The sequence below is a fragment of the Hippocampus guttulatus genome, chromosome 13, assembly GCF_054856545.1.
Source record: "Hippocampus guttulatus isolate MCC_2025c chromosome 13, RoL_Hgut_1.0, whole genome shotgun sequence".
Lineage (NCBI taxonomy): Eukaryota > Metazoa > Chordata > Actinopteri > Syngnathiformes > Syngnathidae > Hippocampus > Hippocampus guttulatus.
In genome coordinates this window covers 15,916,780-15,937,754 of record NC_141273.1, presented here as the reverse complement: position 1 = coordinate 15,937,754, position 20,975 = coordinate 15,916,780, and the positions used below count along the sequence as shown (strand labels likewise).

The window sequence follows — 20,975 nt, the reverse complement described above, 5'->3', positions numbered from 1 at the left end:
TGTCAACATGGCTGCCGGCTGAGCACCGCATGTGGATGTCACGTTGAGGTTCTCACATCCAGCATCCAGCTCATGCAGCACTTTTGTTTGTGCCGCAATCGAAGGAGCGCCCCCCCCCCACACACACACACCTTAGCACAAATGGGATGATTGCGCCCTCCTGTGACAGAACAGTGGACTGCAGGATAAACAATGATGCACCTTAATAACAGATGGGTCAAAATTAACCGAATTAGGGGTCAAAAATGGACCAGCTTTTTTTTAAATAAAAAAAGGGATATTTTCGAAAAGAGAAAAAAAATTGACTCACGTAGCGGTCGATTTTTACCCAAAACAATGTAAAAAAATAAATAAACAAGACCAAAATCACGAAATTGTGGTTAAAAAAATGACCGCCTGCTCCTTGGGCCACTTCAACGCAACTTTTTTAAAATTGGGGTTGCCAATGTTTGCACACATCAAAAAGCTTCCATTGTTTTGTCAACCTTCTCAAACAACCTTTGATTGGATTGTACAAAAAAAGGTCAAATTGATTTGTGACCTGTTGTAACTGTCATATGCTTGTGCAGGAGTTTTTTGCCTCACTCAAATTATCCTCAAATGAGGGTAGTTCGAGCGTGGTTTTTTTTTCTCCCCCTCTCCCTCCCTTGTTTCTTTCTGACTTTCGGGTTGAGTGAACGCTGGCGCGTTTTGGCTGCCGCTGCTCAACCCGTATTGTTTTGTGTTTTTTGTTATTGTAAAGTGTCCTTGGGTGTCTTGAAAGGCGCTTATAAATAAAATCTATTATTATTATTATTATTATTATTATTAAGTAGCGGTCAGTCCTTTTTTGACCCCCCCCCCCTCAGGACTTTAATCAGCCGTGTTACCCACTAATCTATCTCGCCGCCACCAACATCTTTCTGAGAATGTTTCACTCAATTCACTTCAGTTTCAAAACAAAGCTCTGTCACCAATTCCCCAAAGTATTTTGATGCCAGATGGGTAATATTTGAGTTTTTGTGAGTATTGTCCTCCTCGCTCATCTGGGCAAGGGGTGTGTAGACTATTTCTATGCACCTGGGAGCACTTTTAAATGATGGCCGCCCGCATGAAATGTCTTCTTCGCTTTTTTTTTATTTTTTACGTGCACTGGGAAAACGCTGATGTTGTGGCTCGAGGGATGGGACCCCAGTAGACAGACGCTAGGGGGAGCGAATAGGAGGAAGACGAAGAGGGGGAGGAGAGAGGAGGGAGACGTTTGGCTCCTGGTCGACGGCGGGAGAGCTTGCTGACGAAACAGCCGACTGGCCCTTTAAATCACCAATAGCGCATTCCGAGGTGAGTTGGGCCACATTAATCGCTCCTTTCATGATCACGATTTCGATTGCCGGTATTTTCCCCACGTTATGCACGCGCAGCCTGACTCTAGTACCGATTGCGCGGCCGGCCTTCCGCCCACCCCCCCTGTTCTCTCCCCCCCCCCCCGCCTCCATCCCCTGTCCCTAGCAGCGGAGGCGGACTCCATCTGTGTCACGAAGCCGGATTTCCCAACCCATCGCCGGCTCGGAGAGACCGCTGCCGCCGGTGTTGGACTCTGGCTTGATTGGAAGATTTTTTTTTCTTTTTTTGGCTTACCCAAGCGGACTGCTCACACAAGTAGGTCCATTTGCAGAATATCTTAACATGAAGGCATGTGGCCATTGTGGCTATTATATGTCTGACTACAACCCCCATCCTCCTCCTCAACCCCCCCCCCCCCCCATATTTAAAACCTTCTCATCTTAGCTAAGTGACACCCATCAGGGCCTGTTGCGCCCCCCCCCCCCCAACCCTCACTTCGTGTTGGCGTAAATATGTGTGTGTGTGTGTGAGGGCGTTTGTGTGAACATCCGAAAAGGGACACGCTGTTCCAGCCGTCCAAACCCCCGCATAGTGCTTCTCGTGCACTGGCCTGCATGCGTGTGCACCGTGCACGTCGGTTCCGAAGCGGAGGCCCGTTTGGATCGATACACGATTGATGCATAGAGCGGCGTGCGTGTGCGCGTGCGCACGCGCGCAACGGTGGTTGATCAGCGTCAGCTCTTTCCACAAATCGTATTGGTTGTGTGCGTACGCGCGCGCACGCGTATGCGCGCGTGTTGCTTGCACTCCCCGAACTCGACCAATTCATGAAAGCAGAAGAGAAAGTTTGCAGGGGGCGATCAACAGGTTGAGCACATTAATAATAATGACCAGCCATGCAATCAAATATTAATAATGATAACGAAAAAAAAAACGATTTAAGCGGTAAGATATTTATCGTTTCAATTCATGTAAAACTATATCAAAAGTATCGATCATAATCAAACAGTGCATTTTGTCTGCATTTTTCTGGACTTGTTTTATTTAATCCTTCATAATACAGATAAACAGTAATTATATATTTTTTAAAAACGAACAGACCATAAGAACCATTTGAAGTTTTAACTCAATTGCATAATTATGTATTGTGTTAAAAAAAGTAACATTTTGCAAATTACATTATGCAAATTTTCCTCCATATAAATGACCTTATGCAGATGATTTTACAATATTGTATTTAAAAAAAATAACAGCGGGTTTATTTGGATATATTTCATGTAATTTTAGATCATAAAATATATCATTTTTACATGACATTGCGAAAACATGTTTACATTTTTGACATTTTGGGCAATCGTGTTCAAGCGCGACAAAGCAAGCAAGTTGTTTGCTCCACAACAATTTGTTGACTCGTTTTAGTTTCGATCTTGAAGTTGGGGACGACAATACAAGAGACAATTAGTTCTGACAACTCATTTCTCTGTTGTTTGTGAAATGCGGACAAGCCAATTTTCACAACTGCAAAACCTCAAATATTTCGGTTGAATTGCTCAACCTTGAAATTTTGAGTTCACCCAACTTTTTTTTTAACGGTGTCACCAATTAAGATTGGAATGATGCTAATACCTCATGTCACAATTTCTCTCTCTGTCCCTCTCTCTCTCTCTCTCTCTCTCTCTCATGATTAAAAAAGCCAGCCCACACTTTACGAGTGGAGTAATTAAACTGGATTCTCCCGAGCCAAGAGGGTGACGATCCGAGTGAGAAAGGACACAGTGAGCACGCCTGGAGGAAATGTGATTGGTTACACAACATCCAAAGTGTGCGACCGCTGGGTTACTAAATTGGGCAATGCCTCTTTTCGCTGACACTTCCACTGTTCTTGCAGGAGGACGTCAATGTGAGCCCACCTGTCGTGTCCCGCTCTCGCCGATCTCCTACCCCGCCTTCATCCAGCTCCTGCCTGACATTATTTGGGTAAACGCCATTGACTCGCTGCCTGCATTTGGGGCTGTTTTTGATGCATTTTAGATTGAATGCAGAGTGCAAATATTCATGACTGTAAATACACTCAACTGCCATAAATAGTGAAAATCTGCTTCTTATTGACGGCCAGACGCAAACTGTTTGTAATTTCGTACAAATACCACAAGATAGCAGCAAATGACCACTTGCATCTCATGAAACTTCTCAACTCACTTTAAATTGTTCAGTGCAAAGATACCGCCAGAGGGCGCATAAAGTTTAACAGCAAATAGGTCCGTTTGTGTTTTTTGCTAATAAGCGATGAAAGGTTCCTGGGGGCGGGGGGGATAATAAGTTTCATGGAATACTCTAAATTGTCCCGATGGATGGATGGATATCAATGTTTGCTGTTCGAGGCGCTTCTGTTGCATTGCCCGTTGGTCACCTCACAGAGGCGCTATAACGACTCAATAGTGACTTAGTTGAGATGGGGCACATCATTAGGTACGCCTGCACCATCTGTAATAATGTAAATTGAGGGGGTCGTTGTTTTTTAATGGATGGCTCTACTTTACGAACGGCAAAAGGAGAGGTGGATTCCGTTTAAACAACAGCTTTATTGAAAGGAGAAAAAAAAAGGTCGTCTGCACCGCAGCACGATCAAGAAAACACTCCTCGGCAACTAAAATCACTTCCTGCTTTCCCTTACTCCAACAGCCAATCAGAATCTATCAACATAAAAACACGTCTAAGCAATTATTAAACAACAGAATGCAATTTAGGTCATCTTAACATGAAAGAATATGATGTTCTAACATAAAATGATAATGACTAATTATCATTTTATGTTTGAACATCATATTCTTAGATAGATTAGTAATAGAACATAAGCTTACAATAACACAAGAAGTTTCAGAAGGCGGAGGTTTTTGGGACAGCTCTTCTATTGGATGCCTTTAGCTAGCCACCGAGTGTACATGGCGGATTTTTTTTCATTTACAAAATCTCTCTCTTTCTTTGAAGCAGTTTTCTGCAGTTTTGGTGCATTCTCATGGATAAGTATGTCCACCACTAATAATATCGCCCAGGCCAGGAAACTGGTGGAGCAGCTGAGGATTGAAGCGGGCATTGAGCGGATTAAGGTATTGCTTAGATTTTTTTTTAAATACAGTGTACCAATGTAGCCCCCTTGCAAATAGTGAAAATTCACAAATAATCGATGTCCTGTCCCTAAATGGGTTTGTAATTGTGTAGAGGTGACACAAGACGGCAGCAAACCATTTAAGGTGGAGGGGATAATCAAGCATCAACACCATCCATTTAGCTATGACGCAATCCTAAACCCATGGGTGATAAGTAACTGCACTCAGTAGTTAAGTTATTCAACACAAACCGCTTCCACATGAGGCTAAGCAATAGAATTAGCTCGCATGCTAAACTAAATAACATGTTAGCGCAAACTAATTTGCCACTTGGGCAAAAAAAATATGCGCGCTAGCACTTTACACAAACGGTATGAACATGATTCAAAAACAGTTTCATTTTAAAGTGTCACGATTTGTTTGGGTTCAATTCCGAGGGTTTATGATTTGATTCGAGCGGGGAGGAGGCAACGCATTTGTTGTTGTCATTTTACCTGCATATACATAGGAATGAATCAAACCAATTTTCCGATTCAAATCGGTTTGTGTTACAACCCGATTAAATTCCTTCCTGCAGTAGATTTTGATTCAGTATATGGATTATCGCAGATATTGCTGTACTGTGGTATTAGTGTTACCTAAACCCCGTTGCCTATTTCTTCCTTCTTTCTCATCCACCATCTGTTATCATATCCTCCTCCATCCCCTGCGTCACCCCCCCCCCCACCCCCTACCTGTCAGGTGTCCAAAGCGGCCGCTGACCTGATGAGCTACTGCGAGCAGCATGCTCGTAGCGACCCGCTGCTGGTTGGCGTTCCCACCTCCGAAAACCCTTTTAAGGACAAGAAGCCCTGCATCATCCTATAGCTGCGCTCCACACACACACGCACACACCTACACACAAACACACATGCACACGCCTGAAATAGCCTCTCTGGAAAAGCGCCATAATCTGCGGTCGGAGTCAAGATGGAGGTAGGGGAGTGGTGGGGGGTGGGGTAATGATGGTGTTCTTATTTCTGATCAGAGTGTTTGAGATCCGTGTGAGCCAAGGTGCTTCAGTCTAATTTTCACATCATGCTGGTCAACTATCGACAAGTGTCATCTTAATTTGAAGGGGATGCATTTATTTTGGGGGTGGAGCCAAGGATCGAGGCGCGGGGACGTGGGGACAGACGGAAGGTTTAACTCGATGTACATTGTTGACGTTTTGTCTTCATTAAGATGGAAGTACAGTACAACGTATACGAGCTGGCGTTTTCTTATTTGTTTCCGTAACGCTGTCCTGTGTACAAAGTAGCCACAGAATATGGGTACAAAGCTGGCGGGATCATTTTCCACCTTTTGGAGGTAGCATCAGAAGCCTCTTTCATATTGCTGGCAACGTAGTCCACCCATCCAATTTTCCCTCTTTTGAACAGAAGCGCCCCTTCCGCGTTGCCCATCAAAGCTGACCTCTCGAAACATGAGGCACCATCCGAATGTTAAGATTTTGAAATGGAACAATTCGGTTCGATTCATTGGGAATCGATTGGATTTGGCGATGTGGTACGGCAGTAAGTTTCGTCACGCTTCTTCATCTGACACGACAACGTCAAAGCTCTCCAAAAACCCCAAACTACCCAAGTTCATTAAAAAGAAAATAACAAATTACGAGCAGTGTCAAATAGATTGAAAAGCGATTAAATACATTAAAGACCATTTGTTATGCATCTCAATACAAGAGGTATAACTGAAATAGATTTTGATTTCTTGTTCATCGCGTTTGAAACATGGTAAATCCCGCACAGTGTATGCCCACCATTCGATGACCCAACCCTGATGTAAACGTAACAAATTCCCGCCGAACCCCCCCCCCCCCCCCTTCTTGTTCGTCTTGATTTTAATGCAACAAATAAGAATGCTGCTTCCTTTGCGTTGATTGTGAAAATAATGAAAGTGAAGAGAAAGAAAAAAAACTGTACAAACTTTCTTTCATCTCTGTGACCAGTAGCCCCTCTCTCACCACTTTGTCAAAGTTTGGTTTTTCCATATTTTTTCCTTGCGTCGTTCCCTGTGTGAAGGGTAGCGAAAGAACGGGGTATGGAGTTGACCCTCCTTGTTTGTTTTTTTTTAATCTGTGGACGTAGTATCAGAAGCCCCCTCTCACACTACCCATCAAGTCGACTTTTTCTCTGGTCGTTGTGCTGTGTGAAAGATAGTGACAGAATGGGGATGTGAAGTGGCCTCATATTTTTGATTTGAACCATCTCGATTCTGTCAGTTAGTCAGCGTTGACTCTACTTACTTATTGGCCATATGGCCGCGGTGAGGGCCATCTTACATGCCAAGCATTTGATTGGCCCGTTGTCAGTCTGCGTCCTCGTCGTGCCTGTGAGTGTGAAAAACGTACATTTCATACTTTTCATATCAAAACATCCATCCCGGAATCTGCCATTCTTGTTATTGGGAGGTGGTGGTGGGGTTATTTTTATTGCCTTGATGATTGCAAGGAACATCAATTTTTTTTTGGGGGGGGGGGGGGTTCTCTGATGTGCCATACATACACAAGTCATGTTTTTTCTCTCACACTGTTAATATTTTGTGGATATTTGTTGTCGAAGAAAAAAAATATATTGACAGGTAGATAACAATAAAAAGATATAACAGACATGCTCTTCTGTTGTCTTTTTTTTTGTGATTTCTTTTTTTTTGTGCTCAGATCCTGCAGTTGTCGCTGTTTTCTTCAAATCAGAGCCCGACAATAAATGGATGTGTTAAGTACCATATTTTGATCTTTAAAGAGGATCCCCCAGCCCCCCCAAAATGCAGGAAGTCAGACATACGGGGACTTTCACCCATTCGCGGGCCGGCCTGTTCTCCATGTCCCGTGAATAGCGGGGGTGGATTGAATAGCAGTTCAGTGGAAAAATATTGGGATTTTGTTTGCTAAACGGGGATGGTTTGTGGCAAATATTATGCCAAGCATCTCCTTAGTCCTTTAAAAGTTTTCAAAGCGGACTCAACCAAACCGTTTCCCAGGCTTCCACGTCCTCTTCGTGTGGTGTGAACCAGCAGTGCCCAACGGAAGGGGCGGGGGGGGAGGTATGGTAGCTGGAAAATTTGTGTGCGTTATTAATCGTCTATATTTTTGTGTTATTGTACACTGCACCTCAAGCATCCTATCAGTTTCACTTTCACAAAAAAAAGAAGAGGAAAAATAAAATAAAAAAGCAGGTCACCTGTAACCTACAGATGACCCATAACACCGGAAGTTGTTAGCAGTTAGCAGTCTGCAATTGTAGCTTGGGATTTGGGCTGTTGAAATCCATCTCTTTTTTTTCCTTTATTCGCATTCAAAGTTTGTGCCGGGTGCAATTCGCCGATGGCATTAGCAAAAAATAATGGCCAGGGGAAGCATTTTAAAACTACACGTGAGCTACGATAGTGATGTTTCTGCACTTAATTCGCAGCGAAAGTGTGTCGCTGCCTCCATTTCAGTTCTCCCACACGAAGGTAGGCAGAAATTTTCTCACTACAAACTCTTGTATCTACTTTAGTTTTTTGTTTCGTTCAAGCGTATGTGTGTGGAGGGCGGGGGGTGGGGGGTACGCGTGTACGTGCGGTAACGGGAGGTTGGCTGTTCGAAAATAGATCTCCGGTTCAAAAAAGAAAAAAAAAGGTTGGGCACTCTTGGTGAAAACAACCCGAGTACGTCCATGTGCCTCGGTGTGTTCTCCTGCTGTCCCAGCCTGTCAGAAAAACGTGAGCGGCGAATACGGGGGGAGTGAAGAGGGGAAGATTCCGGGTTGGAGAAGGAGGGGTGGGGGTGTGAGGGCGTACATGATCATGTGCAGCAAGATAGCAGTCATGCCCCGAGCGGTTGGCAAGATGCATCTGCAGGTTTCGGTATCGGAAGCATAAGCTGATCTGTGCATTGGCTGCTTTGCCTGTTTGGCAGTTTCAGTGGCAATTTAGCTCCGTGGGAAACCTTGAAAGCTTGACTTTTGACTGCCAGAAAGTTTTTTGACATTGCTATGCAAGTTGTATTCACTGAGAAATCTTTTGTGACTCGACTGCTATATTTTGCCATCAAAACCATTCTGTAAAAATGCTGCATTTTATTACTTATCTGCTACAGTTTTTTTTAATAAAAGGTATTTAATTTGCATCGTGGTGCCAAAACGGAACGTTATTTCATGGGGGGGGGGGGGGGGAACACTGAAAAAATACAGCATTTTCTGTGGGAAATATTGCTTTGCAATTGTAGATTCAGACAACTAAATAAAGCCATTTGTGAGAAACGATAGGAAGGAAAACTATGGAAGGTTGTTGTCAAATCTTACAATTTTTTTTTTAATATGGCGCAGTCAAACATTGGTCCCCAATCAGCGATACGTTGGTACCGGGCCACCGTTTGAAAAACACATTCATATTTTCTATCTGTAATATATATGTCAGAGCCTCACCGCCACGCTGGGCGGTTTATTTCTCGGAACCGGTTCCCCTTTGTTGAAAATATAGCATATCTTTGGAACGCCCTATCCATGTTGTAGCAAAATTTAGCTTTCATGGAAAAATACGGAATCATTTTTCATTCCTGTGCCGAGAGAAAATCTTTTTGTTATGGTCAATTAAACTGACAAGTCATTGCGGGAAGGGATTGACACGTGTTGTACAACTTCCTGCTCAATCTGAAACGGCGAGAGCGTCGAGCTCATATGAAAATAAATCATTTTATTTGAGTCAAATAACAACAGGCAGCAACATCGTTCCAGTACATTTCTCTTTTAACACTCCTGGGATGTTGAAGGCACCGAAGCAAACAGCAGACTACTAAATTGCACTTTCAGTTCTTGTGTGCGTCAAAGCGCACGGGATTGCTGCGCCTTTGCCACATTCCTGTCTCGCTTCTCAGAAACGCGCACCGGGCAGGGCCCGCGCCGGCTCCTCGGCAAAGCGTGCCCTGGTGTGGAATTTCCTCCAGTCCAGCTTTGTCATGTGTCCCGAGTTCCAGCCTCACGCCTGTTTGTGTGTGCGGGCTCAAAGTTCATCTGGGAGCGAAGCAGCACACGTCCGCCGTGTTTTTTTTCTTTTCTTTTTTTTTCTTCCCTTCAGCGATCTTGCAAGACCAGCTCGGGGACCCATTGGTCCACGCGGAGGCTCTCCTGGCAGTAGATGCCAACTTCCTGGAGACGGTAGTGGTCAGCCTGGGGGTTCTGCTGGACAGAAAGGCAATATAATATACCGAACACGAAATGGTGGGAGTTCTCTGCTGGCTAAAAATATCAATTTGTGACAAAACAGAATTTGTATGGTAAAGAATAGAAGCTTGATGTCATAACGCAGCACCTTATAATAACACGTGTCTGGAAAAATAAAGCCATCCGGAACAACATTTTCTATCGAGAAAGCGTTTTTTGTGGAAAATCAAGCAGTTGCCATTTGTGACCAAATACTTGGATGGGGAAAAAAAAAAAAAAGATTATGTCGGTGGTCATACCGTGACCAGCATGCAGTGTATGTCTCCGTCCTGGCGCCGGTTGTCGTCGTCGTCGTCGTCTACGCTGGCGAGCAGCCGGCGTAGTCGCGGTACGCCAGACACGCGCAGGATGGTGATGCCGCTGTCGCAGCAGAACGACTGCAGTAGCGTGAAGTGGATTTGCAGAGCCACGTCCGCCTCGTCGCCATCGGCGGCCAGCACGCACAGGACCACGCTGTCCGGGTCCCTGGAAGAGGGAAAAGATGAAGGCGAGCTTCATCGTTGTTGGGCCTCTGGTTGTAAAATTGCGAGAATTTTCAAAGTTGGAAACGTGCCGTCGTCATTAACAGGAACAACAAGGAATAACCACAAGTATACGGCAAGGTTATTACAGTTAACAAAAACTAATGAAACTAAGATTGAGTGGGGGGTGCGGAGTAAAATAAATTAAAAATTTCTTGAAAAAAAAAACCAAAACTAAGTAACGTCTATAGAAATTAAAGCCCGTATCTCACTGATCTGTGAGACACGGGAGATTCGCAAAGGTTGGTTTTTCGACAGTGTTCCTAAAATGTTGCATCAGGTTGAAAACTGTTCACATACACAAACATGTATGTATATACATATATATATATGTGTGTGTGTGTGCGTATGCGGTACATTTTCTGGAGTTATGTAAGCGGACGAGCTCAACTCACGTGTTGAGAAACTGAGCGGACTCGTAGATGCCGACGGTCAGGCACTCTTGTTTCCGAGCCGTCACCAGCAGCTCCTCCAGCGCCACGCCTACCGACTGCATCCTGAAAGGGGACCATAAACACCGGGTCACATTTTGCCTCCCGAAGTTGCAAGCAACAACACTATTTTGCACTTTGGGATGCAAAAAAAAAAAAAAATGCATCCACAGTTGGCTCATTAGATTGTGCGGCATTGTTAGCGCTTTCCAATGAGACGCAAAATGCATCAACGTGTTAGCCTGTTGCATTATGCTACAAAATGCATTTTAGGAAGTGGACCATAAACACATGCGAGCCATATGCAAAATGCGTCTTACGTGGGTGAGCAATAAACGTCTTGTTTGCAGCGAAATGAGGTGCGCCATAAACACGTTACCTCTTGGCGTAAATCTTAGGCAGGGGACCATAAACACGTGCAATACATTTGGATCGTGCAGCAAAAAAATGTCTCATGTGGGTGACCGTAAACACGTGCTGGCTAGCTCTTTGCACTGGGAAGCAAAATGCAACTTACCTGAGTGCAATCATTTTAAGAAGGGGACCATAAACATACACAAACCATCTGCATGATGCAACAAAATGCGTCTAATTTAGGGTGACCGTAAACCACAACATAGGCTAGCGCTGTACTGCGCGGGAAAATGCATCATGCGAAAACACTAGTTTGCTGAAAACGCTTCCTTAGTGGGGGACCACAAATGCCCGTTTGCTACTTGGATTGTGAGGAAAACGCACCCAAGGAAGGAGGCGATAAACTAAAGTTTGCTAATTGTGTAGCGCAGCACAATGGACGCCAATGGCCCCGTGGGCCGTCGGTTGGCCACCCTTGCGTCGAGTCATGTGACTTCTCGCAGGCAATCGGGTTTAGTCATAAAAATATTTGAAACTACTAAAAATGAAATAATAGTTTAAAAAGGTTCAGAAAGTTAATAGTAGTCAACAGATCGAAAACTAAAACTGGAAGAAAAAAAAAGTCCCACCCCCTCCACACGCTCCGCTCTTCCACCGACTTCTCCACCAGACCTGAAGTCGACGAGAGCGAGTGCAAGTGGGCTTGGTGGCTCACCTGTTCTCGGTGACGCTGGAAGTCAAGCTCCCCTCCGGACTCATGCTTGCAGGGGAAAACAAACGCGTGAGTGCGCACTTGCTGCTTGTTCGGTGGCCGCAAATGTCACAAGACTTTTTTTTTTTTTTCGGGAGGGGGGGGTGGTGGTTGTTACCGAAACCTGTGCTGCGTTTTGATTGGCTGAGCCGTTTCTTTAGCTTGCGTCGTTGCCTTGATTTTTTTTTCTTCTTCTTCTTCTTGCGTTGTCACGGTGAGGTCAGCTGACGTCACAATAAGTGTTTTCCGCTTTTTGAATGTGACGACGTTTGTGCAACAACTTGATGACTCTGAGTGCTTTTTCTTTTTTAAATAACGTCAGCGTTTGATTGTGTTGGTTAAACGCACGTCTGTGACCTCTCGTGGCATGCACGGCAAACTGACGTTCAAAAGGAGAAAACGAAATAAAATATTTTACATGAAGAGTAGGTTGTTTAAAAACAAAAGTGTAATGACAAAAAATACATTTCTGCTGTAGAAAAAAAATATGTATACTGTAACGGAATTGTTCAAATGAAAGCCATTATCTTTGGAACTAAAAATAAACCAAAACTCTTAGAAATAAGGAAATGCAGAAAAAAAGATATTACCCAAAAAAGAAACATCCTTCTAAATATTAAGTAAAAATCCAAATGAGAATCCAATGATAGTGAATAAAATGTGAGCATTATTGTAGTTGTGAGGACAGATGTCACTTAGGAAGTATTTTTACATGTCGGCCCGATCTTGTTTCCTGTCAGGGAAATGCTTCCAAACTCGCGTTGTCGTTCATGCCCCGAATGACACCGTTACACTTTCTTTTCAGGGCAAATATTCTTTATTTTATTCACATAAAGTCACCGTCACTCTTTGTGATGCGCAAAATATTACGGCCTGACTGATACGGATTTTTATTTTATTTTATTTTCTTAGGCAGATTGCGCTATTTTCCAGAATCAAATTCTGATAACTGATTAATCAGCAGATTAATCAAAATATAATGAAGAAAATAGCGTCTTTTTTTTATCCCCCAAAGTAAAAAAAAAATACAATAAAGATTGGAATTACAGGCAGAACACTGGACTGGTTCGTAGTACTTTGTCCTTTACAGTTAACAATAGAAAGAGAAATCAGCAACAACAAAAAAATGTTTTGAGGGTGAGAGGGTTGAAAGTCATTGTTCCATTTGTATAGTGTTACAAACTAAAAATATTCATAAATCAACAAAAAAATCGTCCGATTTTTTTATTTTTATTTTTTTAAAGAGCTAATAATTATATCAGATGATTAAATCGGCCGGGCCTGACAAAATAGATTTCTAATCTATGTGACAATCATGACACGGGCAACAACAACAAGCAAATGTTCTCTTGCGTTACAATCCAATTTAAGCAGCGACAGTATCAACGGATTACAATCACAATAGCAGCCTGGAATGGGTTGGCTTCGTTTCTCTAATCCCTGATGATGCGGATGAAACGCTCTCTGTCCATCCATTTTCTAATCCACTTATCCTCACGAAGGTCGCGGGCATGCCGGAGCCCATCCCAGCTGTCTTCGGGCAGTAGGCGGGGGACACCCTGAACCGGTTGCCAGCCAATCGCAGCACACACAGTGACGAACGACCATTCGCGCTCACAATCACACCGAGGGAGAATTTGGAGTGTTCAGTCAGCCTGCCATGCATGTTTTTGGAACGTGGGAGGAAACCGGAGTACCCGGAGAAAACCCAGGCAGGCACGGGGAGGGAGGGTGGGGGAGGGCGTGCAAACTCTACACAGGAAGGCCGGGGCCAAATACGGAGCAGTGGTTGTTCAGAACTCAATCTTGCAGGCCGGGAAGGTGTCGTCCTGCATGGCCACGGTGCTGTTGGAGCCCAGGACCAGCACGCCCAGCTCCCTCTGACGCTCCACCGTCTGCTGGTACCAGTCCTGCATGGCCGGCGACTCAAAGGTGGGGATCAGTGTCACCTGTGCAAGCGCAAGAGCAGAAAGGACATGCTCATCTTGAAAATCTGGACTCATTTGTTTTGGAAGTGGCAGTCCATGGAACTTTCCGACACTACTTGGCATGACGTGCAACATGTCGGCGTTCTGACCTGCGTGGCGTGCTCCCAGCCCGTCTTGGCGTGGAGCAGCGCGTCCAGCGTTTGCCGCATGAGCTTCTCCCTCTCGGGGCAGTCGCCGCTGACGACGTAGCAGGATGAGCGGACACTTTTGAAGAAGTCCACGCCCACGGTGGGCGACGCCGCCCCGGAGGGGACGTAGGCCAGGTCCACGAAGACGCTCGCGTCCTCGGTGGAGGAGGGGCACTCTGACGGCGCCGATTTTGACGTGCGAGTGTTGGACGCACGTGACGACGTCGCGTCCTTTTTAGCCTTTGTGATGACGCTTACTACCTGGATTGTCCCCGGGCTCGCCTTCGGGGAGGAATCCGTCACCTCAGAACAAATTCAAATTAGTAGTTACTCGGGTGTCCGGACTGACCTGTTGTTTGCTGTTCAATAATTATCAGAAAATAATACGAAAAATAAATAAATAACCCGATTATTAAAAATATATAGTAGTTGGTAAGTCGATTTTTTGAAAAGATGTGTAAGTTTACACGTGAAGAACATTTAAAAAAAATATCTTAACCCTTTCATGCACCCTGTAACCTGATAACATGAGAAGCTGTCCACTGCGGTTACCGCCGTCCCTGAAAGGGTTTAAAAAACATTTAGAAGAAGAATTTGAAGATAACAAATATGTGGTTCTGTATACTATTTTGTACCATTAAAAAAAAATAGCGATTTGTTTTAATATTTAAAACAAAAATAAATGAAAAAAATCGATGTTTCAACCCATGTAGAAAATATTTTAAGAACAATCCTGCGGAGCCGTTTACTGTTAAGAATCGATGTTCACTCACCCCAGGCGTTTTCCCTCGCACGGCACTCGTTTTTACTTTCTTGCCGTGAGCGCCGACGTCAGACTGCGGGACGGGCATGGTGGTGTCGGGATGCGGAGGCAGAGGCGGGCTATCCCTGAGCCGGGCGGGAAGCGGGTCCCGGGGTAAGGCCTGACAGGCGCCCGGGGTTGTCGGAATGCCGCACGACTCCTCCTCGTCCGAGTCCAGGACTCCGTCGGCCGTGGTGGACGGACACTCCTCCGCGCAGACGGGGGCGTTTGATTCGCCCGGCGTCGCGTCCTTGGCGGCGACCTTGTGGATGTTGTCGCCTGAGCCACAGTCTGGCGCTTTGAAATGCTGAAACTCGCAAGGGGAAACCAGACACAGGTCCACGTCGTGAGCCGGTGTCTCAAAATGCAAGGTGCCCGGAACCGGAGGCCGCCCCGCTTCCGACGCCAAAGACCTGAGAGGCCTCTTGGACACGGCGGCAAAATGACCACCGTTGGGATGATGGCCGGCGTCATCCGCCTCCCGCTGACTTCCCGGGGCGGGGCCGTGCTCCAAAGACATGGACAGCGACTCGTCCACTTCGGTGGACTGAGGCGAGCTCACCTCTGCTGGCATGGAGTGGGTGGAGGTGGTGGTGGTGGTGTTGTTGGCCACGGAGGCGGATGGCTCGGAGGCCCCGTCCTTCAAGGGCCCCAGAGAGAGGAAAGTCAGCTGTTTCTCTCTGGGGTCGGGTTGCGCGACTTCTGCCGCTCGCTGCGCCCGCAGCCTGCCGAGGGCGTCTCTGTTGCACCACTTGTCATCCGGAGACAGACAATAAGGAGTGTGGCCGGCGCTGTTGGGCCGGGAATCCGAAGAACTCTGCCTGACGGTCCTCTCCTCGGAGGTGGCCTGGTTATCCGAGGAGGATGGCGAGGGCGGGCTGCTTCTCAAAGCGCCGTCCAGGAGGGTGTACTCGGTCGGGGTCAAGTCAAAGTCGATGCTGGGCTGGTTCTTTGGCGCCTGCTTCAACGGGGTTGGGAATCCGACCGCTTTTGTTGGTTTCTTAGCGACTCCGAGCCGGTCTGCGGTCTTCGCGCCCTGCACATTCGCACCTTCTCCGAGACTTTCTGCGGCCCCCTCCCCTGGGCCGCCGTCCGTCTTTTTCCTCTCATCCGCCGTATCCGCCTCTTCTTTTTCCGTTTCCTCTCGAAGTCGGAGGAAATCAGGAGTCATATCCTCAGGGGTTGATGTTCTGGAGGCACCGCGGGGCTCTTTTTTTTGTTTCAACTCTTCTAATGTGGTGTCGTTGTCTGGTCTGGCGTGGCTAAGTTCGGTCTGGACGCGTGCGTTCTTGCCGTCCTTTCCGGGTGTCTTCTTCATCTTTTTGGACTCGGTTTTGGAGTCGTTTTTGGCGTCTTTTTTGAGCTTTGTTTTGTTGTCATTCTTTGGTCTGGACGTGAGGGTCTCCTTCCTCCCCGCGCCGTTCCTCAGGACAACGTGTTCTCCCTCGCCGCCCTGCTTTGCATTCTTTTTAGCCTCCTTCCCGCCGGCTTTCTTGGATCCGTTCTTTTCCGCGACCAATAGTTTCCCCGTGTTCTTAGCCTCTCTTCCTGGTTTGTTGGCCACCTCCTTCCCTTTGGAACGGACGCCGTCCTGGCTCTCTGTCCGTTTAGTTTTCCCACTATAGCCCATCCTTTCCAGGTCGCCGGTAGTCACGGTGGGTTTCCTTAGGAAGGCCAAGCTCTTGAGCGTCTCCAGGCCCCGCAGCAGTTTGGACTGCGGAGTAATACCCGGAAACAGCACCCGGACCACCTTCTCGCGAGGGCAAGCCGGGTGCCACACGAGGAGGGCGGACACCGGGGCGAAGGCGGCGAGGGGGATCCCTCGGGGCGACGCCCCGTCGGGCCAGTCCCGCACGAGCGTCTGGTACTCTTGGCTGTTTTTGGCTGGAGTGAGGATGTACAAGTCCAGCTGTCCCACGCCCAATTTTTGGAACAAGGTGATGGGCTCCGGAGGGACCACCGCCGGTCGAAACATGGGCTGGGGTTGGATGTCTAACTCGTTCAACAGGCGTAGGGTGACGACGGCTGCCTGGTTTAGATTCTTCACGACGTTGTCTGCGCCTGATGAGACATGATTGAAAGAATTCCGTTAGACTTCACGACTTAAATGTCTTCTACTTGCCGTAGCGTGTGGGTCAAAGTAACCCACCCTGCTCAAAATCCCCGGCTACCCACTGAGCGGTTCAGAAAAAACAACCCAGCAATTTTTCACGCGTGGGTTCCGTTCGCCGTCATTCTGAGTGTGCGCTCACAATTGGAAACCTTCAACTCGGAAGACCGCCGTTCCGCCCGTAAGCTTCCGGGAGCGTTGAAGAAGACCACCCCAAGCTCCGGTGAGATGAGCCTCGCGGACCCCTCGTCACTCATCGCGTCTAACTGCGTCTCGGCCGCCTTCCTTTCCAGGAAAGCGTTGACGCCGCCCAGGTTGTCGGCGCCGGCGTGGGTCAGCAGCAAGGCGTCCACGCGGTCCAGGTGGCGCACCAGCTTCCAGAAGCAAGCCCGCGGATCCGAGCCGCCGTCCAGCAGCACCGTGAAGCCGTTGACGGCGAAGAAGGCGCAGTCGCCGCGACCTGCGGGGAATGCGTAGCAGCACGGACGGGACAACTTGAGGAAGCCCACCGTGGCAGGCGGAGGTAGGAGTTCAAAGGGGGACGCCGGGCTCAGGGTCGCCATTCCACCTCTTTCTGTTTCGGGGGAGGTAGTCCGCGTGCGACGCTGTTGTTGCCGGGGCAGCTCACCCTTAGGCTGAATGTGGACGGGGGACGCGAAGAGGAAGGTGAGGAAGAGCGGGCGTGGTCTTCATCTAAAAACTGAAGGATAAGAGAGACTGCGTAAGTCATCTTAAGTGTCGCCGCACCCTCGTTTAAGCGGCAGGTTTTTGGAGGCTAGTATCCAAAAAGCCTACTAGAACAACAAAACCTTATCCGGGACGTGAATCTGAGGTACTTTAAATGGTGACAGGTGTTTGCAGACTTCCATTTCACATATCCATGTCCGCAGTTCGGGTTAAAGTTCACAAGGTGTGCACAAATGTCCAACCAGAAAATCTCAGTTGTTTATTGGGAGCCGTGAGCGATGTAAAGAAAAACAAAAAAAACAATTAAGTGACTCAACAGTGTAATAGGCACGAATCAATCTGCATGCTAATGTACCTTCGCAGCTGACCAGTTCCTTTAACACTAAAGCAATGCATCAAATCCATTTTTTAACAAAAGAGGTATTCTTTTTTTTTTTTTTTGCACCCGAGTCCAACTCCAGCTGACTTAATTTTCGGTATGGGGCAGTATCACGGACTCTCCTGTCGTAGTAGGTTAGCGCCCTCATTTGAGAAAACTCCACCAGCTGCAGAAAATGGGAATCCACCGGATGCCTTTTTTTTTTTTTGCCCCATTTTCACTTCCTGTATGTTGCCCTGATACTTTTGTCCTTGATCTAAAATTCCACCAAAAGCGTATGTATGGGTGTGAGTCTCTATTGTTTTCACTTCACTTTGTTGCTGCCCTTCACTCGACTTCCTTCCTTCCCAAGAGGGCGGGTTACTATGGCAACAGCCTGTGGTGGGCCATCGGGGCGGTTAAGACCTTCCCTGCTGGCCTCAACCCTACCAGAAGCTCGGATCTGCATTTACAACCAAAATTCTAAATTAGCTCCATGAAATTGGATGTGAAAGTTGGACTGGATTTTTTTTTTTTTTTGTCCACTTGGATTTCAGCCTTCATATGCTGCTCCAAAGAAAAGAAAAAAAATGTACCGTACTATTACAAGAATGAAGTCAGAATTTGACAATAGTCGCAACTTTCCATGAAAAAAAGATGTAATTTTCCAAATTTAAAAAGTAATATCATGAAAACACAGCCGCAAAATTAGAAAAAAATTGAATATTAAAAACAACAAAATCACAGTTATGCAAAAATGAAGTCATCAGTCCAATGATAAAATTGTCATTTCACCAAAATGCAAGTGTCATTTTTCTCAGATCGAAAAGTCAGGAGAAAAAAAGGCAATTTTTATAGGCTGTTTACAAGTTAACGCGTCACGACCTAACAGAAATAAAGTTGCAAAAAGGAAGAAAAAAGTTGAAAATCAAATCTAACTTGTAACTCATGGAACCACTTTACAAATGTTTATGTGACATGCGCTCATAATTGTGTGCATGCTAATAGGTGTTGATAGTTCGTTACTTTTCACGGGCTTGGCTACTTTCTTGTGGCATTTATACGCAATTACAATCCCTTTTTGAGAAGGCACGAATAATTTTCGGGATTGGCGCAGGGCAGGGCACTATTGCCAAGCCGTGTGATGAGAAGGGAATTGCCGCAGGCCGACAGGCTTCGAGTCGACATCCCAGGAGCAAAATACCTGTGATCGCCAGCAACACTTTGTTGTGTGCACTTAAGCTGAAACGTCGACCTCATTAAAAGTTGATGCGTTGCTGGAAAAATGCTTTTGACAGCAGAGAACCTCGCTACCGCTCACCAGTCACTTCATTAGGTACACTTGCGCCACTCAAAGCAATGTGAACGTTTCAATGTAATGATGCTCTGGTTTATGTCAAACATCAAAATAGACATCACAAGACCAAATCCCCAAAACGGGTGACCTGCAAAGTTTGCAATGCGAGCCTGACGTCAGTTCGACGTCAATTTCAGTTGACAGCAGAGGGCGGTATGAGGCCAAAATGGCCGCTCCGCAAGATGGATGAAAACGATGCATTAAATTTAAAATGTCATACCATAAAGAGCTGAATATATGAAATAATGTAAAAACAATATATATACATGGATAATACATATGAAAATAATATACATCGGAAAAAATATTTAGAAAAGAATTCCAAAAATATCTGGCCATGTGGTGTATAGATTCATGGATAAAATAAGACTAAAATATACATTTCAATTAATGATATACAATAAAAATAAAATAAAATAGAAATATTTATGTATTTATGATGTGAGCCCAGTCAGCTCTCAGTGTCTTCAGGATGTCTTAAAAAAATTAAATGAAAACTTAAACAGGTAAATGGCTCCTTATAATTTTTTTTACGGTAGTTTTCTAACATTTCTAAATAACTAAAATCTTAACTCTCACTTTTCTATTTTAATTTAAAAAAATAAATAAAGATACAGAATTCCCAGGATCAATAGCATCACATGTAAAATTAACTGAAAATTTAAATAAATAGTTCCCTCAACTGTACACAATTTTGAATCGGCCGTCAGATTAAAAAAATGCCGACATGCGTCAAAATGCCAAATACTCTATCTGTGCCGATAATTCACAGCGGTATGTTCTTTATCCTCTATGAAGAATGGCTCGTATTATTCCCGCACTGAGAAGCTGAGAAAGGAATATTATTTTAGCTCCAGTGCAGTGTATCCGTACGACTCTCTTGACAGTCTTGTACTGTCAACAGGTGGCAAAGACACACACCTCAGAATGATCAGCATAGATGAGGGAGAAAGCGTGGAGAAAAACGGTTTCATGATTTTTCATTTGAATTTCCTTGAGTCCCAACTGTATATTTCTCTTCTTGTGACATTTCCATTCAATTTGTGAAATATGATTAGAGGAGAAACCAATCAAACGCCTCGCTCAAGGTACCATTGCACTTTGTAATTAGACATTGTGTCAACATAGTATTATGAAATGTGATGGTCATATTTCGATAGTCGCCAGCATCGGGTACAGATTGAACAGATTATCAGAATAAACGCACACAATTACCGATTGAGGCTTTTGCTTTGATATCGTAATGTATGATTTTTATGTAATTCCGACGAAAATACGACTGTAGGGTCGGATGCTGGCCACATGACTTATTGACGTCCAGTCCATCCTCCGGTGTCGCCATCAAGCCTGTTTCTTTGCGTCTCCCACCATGATTGTGAAAAATATAGAAGTATGAATTAAAAACGTACCTGTGCGGATGGGTTTCGTCCGACAAGGGCGAGCAGCGAGGATCGGTGCGGCGTCCCGCTTACTCTTCCTCCTCCTCCTTTTCTTCCTCAGCCTTCCCCCTCCTGCAACCGGCTGTTGGACGCCATGTTGGATGACGCGAGTGACGTAATCGCCCCCCACCCCATAAACGCGCGTAGAAAATAATAAATAGTATAGTCACGATCTCATTTTATTATTACCTACACTGTATGTAGAAAATAATGGGGGAAAATATGTAAGAATTCGATAAACAGAAGACATGGCTGCGTAATAATTTAGTAGAAGAAAATTGAAATAAGTTAAAATCTCAGTGAATCAGAACGTAGACATAATGATACATCATATTTTTATATTGTCGTAGTAATTGTTGCTTTCTTAATTTTATAT

General features: G+C 45.5%; 3 protein-coding genes across 15 annotated transcripts; 1 reads left to right on the top strand and 2 right to left on the bottom strand.

The window, feature by feature from the left end:
* Positions 1-1,168: 1,168 nt before the first annotated feature.
* Positions 1,169-7,080, top strand: gng7 (guanine nucleotide binding protein (G protein), gamma 7). Of its 11 annotated transcripts, none has more exons than XM_086127859.1 (6): positions 1,169-1,320; positions 1,492-1,638; positions 3,017-3,143; positions 3,212-3,300; positions 4,315-4,430; positions 5,172-7,080. In XM_086127859.1, exons 5-6 carry the CDS (start codon positions 4,350-4,352, stop codon positions 5,295-5,297), a joined length of 207 nt encoding a protein of 68 aa, XP_085983985.1. In that variant the 5' UTR covers positions 1,169-1,320; positions 1,492-1,638; positions 3,017-3,143; positions 3,212-3,300; positions 4,315-4,349; the 3' UTR covers positions 5,298-7,080. The 11 variants fall into 11 exon arrangements, with proteins under 11 accessions (XP_085983985.1, XP_085983992.1, XP_085983988.1 ...); XM_086127866.1 differs by having other exon boundaries at positions 1,178-1,320; positions 1,489-1,638; positions 3,017-3,098; positions 4,312-4,430; XM_086127862.1 differs by having other exon boundaries at positions 1,178-1,320; positions 1,489-1,638; positions 3,017-3,119; positions 4,312-4,430.
* A 2,046-nt stretch (positions 7,081-9,126) lies between these two features.
* gadd45bb (growth arrest and DNA-damage-inducible, beta b) lies at positions 9,127-11,798 on the bottom strand. Its single transcript, XM_086126580.1, has 4 exons — positions 11,695-11,798; positions 10,590-10,691; positions 9,913-10,138; positions 9,127-9,628 (listed from the first exon to the last, which is right to left on the bottom strand). The coding sequence occupies exons 1-4, from the start codon at positions 11,736-11,738 to the stop codon at positions 9,524-9,526; spliced, it is 477 nt and encodes a 158-aa protein (XP_085982706.1). The 5' UTR covers positions 11,739-11,798; the 3' UTR covers positions 9,127-9,523.
* A 1,725-nt stretch (positions 11,799-13,523) lies between these two features.
* LOC147196614 (microtubule-associated protein 1S-like) lies at positions 13,524-20,697 on the bottom strand. 3 transcript variants are annotated; one of them, XM_086126574.1, is made up of 6 exons: positions 20,570-20,697; positions 16,901-17,458; positions 15,211-16,709; positions 14,620-14,955; positions 13,808-14,149; positions 13,524-13,679 (listed from the first exon to the last, which is right to left on the bottom strand). In XM_086126574.1, the coding sequence occupies exons 2-6, from the start codon at positions 17,319-17,321 to the stop codon at positions 13,524-13,526; spliced, it is 2,754 nt and encodes a 917-aa protein (XP_085982700.1). In that variant the 5' UTR covers positions 17,322-17,458; positions 20,570-20,697. The 3 variants fall into 3 exon arrangements, with proteins under 3 accessions (XP_085982700.1, XP_085982699.1, XP_085982701.1); XM_086126573.1 differs by having other exon boundaries at positions 14,620-16,709; XM_086126575.1 differs by lacking the exons at positions 13,524-13,679; positions 13,808-14,149 and adding an exon at positions 14,288-14,406 and having other exon boundaries at positions 14,620-16,709.
* Positions 20,698-20,975: the final 278 nt, after the last annotated feature.

Coding starts and splice junctions, on each gene's coding strand:
- gadd45bb (XM_086126580.1), bottom strand. CDS start 11,738: ATGAGTCCGGAGGGGAGCTTGACTTCCAGCGTCACCGAGAACAG. Junction 10,692..11,694: donor TCCAGCGTCACCGAGAACAG/GTGAGCCACCAA, acceptor GTCCCCTTTCAG/GATGCAGTCGGTAGGCGTGG. Junction 10,139..10,589: donor TCCGCTCAGTTTCTCAACAC/GTGAGTTGAGCT, acceptor TCCCTCTTCCAG/GGACCCGGACAGCGTGGTCC.
- LOC147196614 (XM_086126573.1), bottom strand. CDS start 17,321: ATGGCGACCCTGAGCCCGGCGTCCCCCTTTGAACTCCTACCTCCGCCT. Junction 14,150..14,619: donor TGCGAGGGAAAACGCCTGGG/GTGAGTGAACAT, acceptor ATTTGTTCTGAG/GTGACGGATTCCTCCCCGAA. Junction 13,680..13,807: donor GCTGGGAGCACGCCACGCAG/GTCAGAACGCCG, acceptor GCGCTTGCACAG/GTGACACTGATCCCCACCTT.
- gng7 (XM_086127857.1), top strand. CDS start 4,239: ATGCCTTTAGCTAGCCACCGAGTGTACATGGCGGATTTTTTTTCATTT. Junction 4,431..5,171: donor CGGGCATTGAGCGGATTAAG/GTATTGCTTAGA, acceptor CCTACCTGTCAG/GTGTCCAAAGCGGCCGCTGA.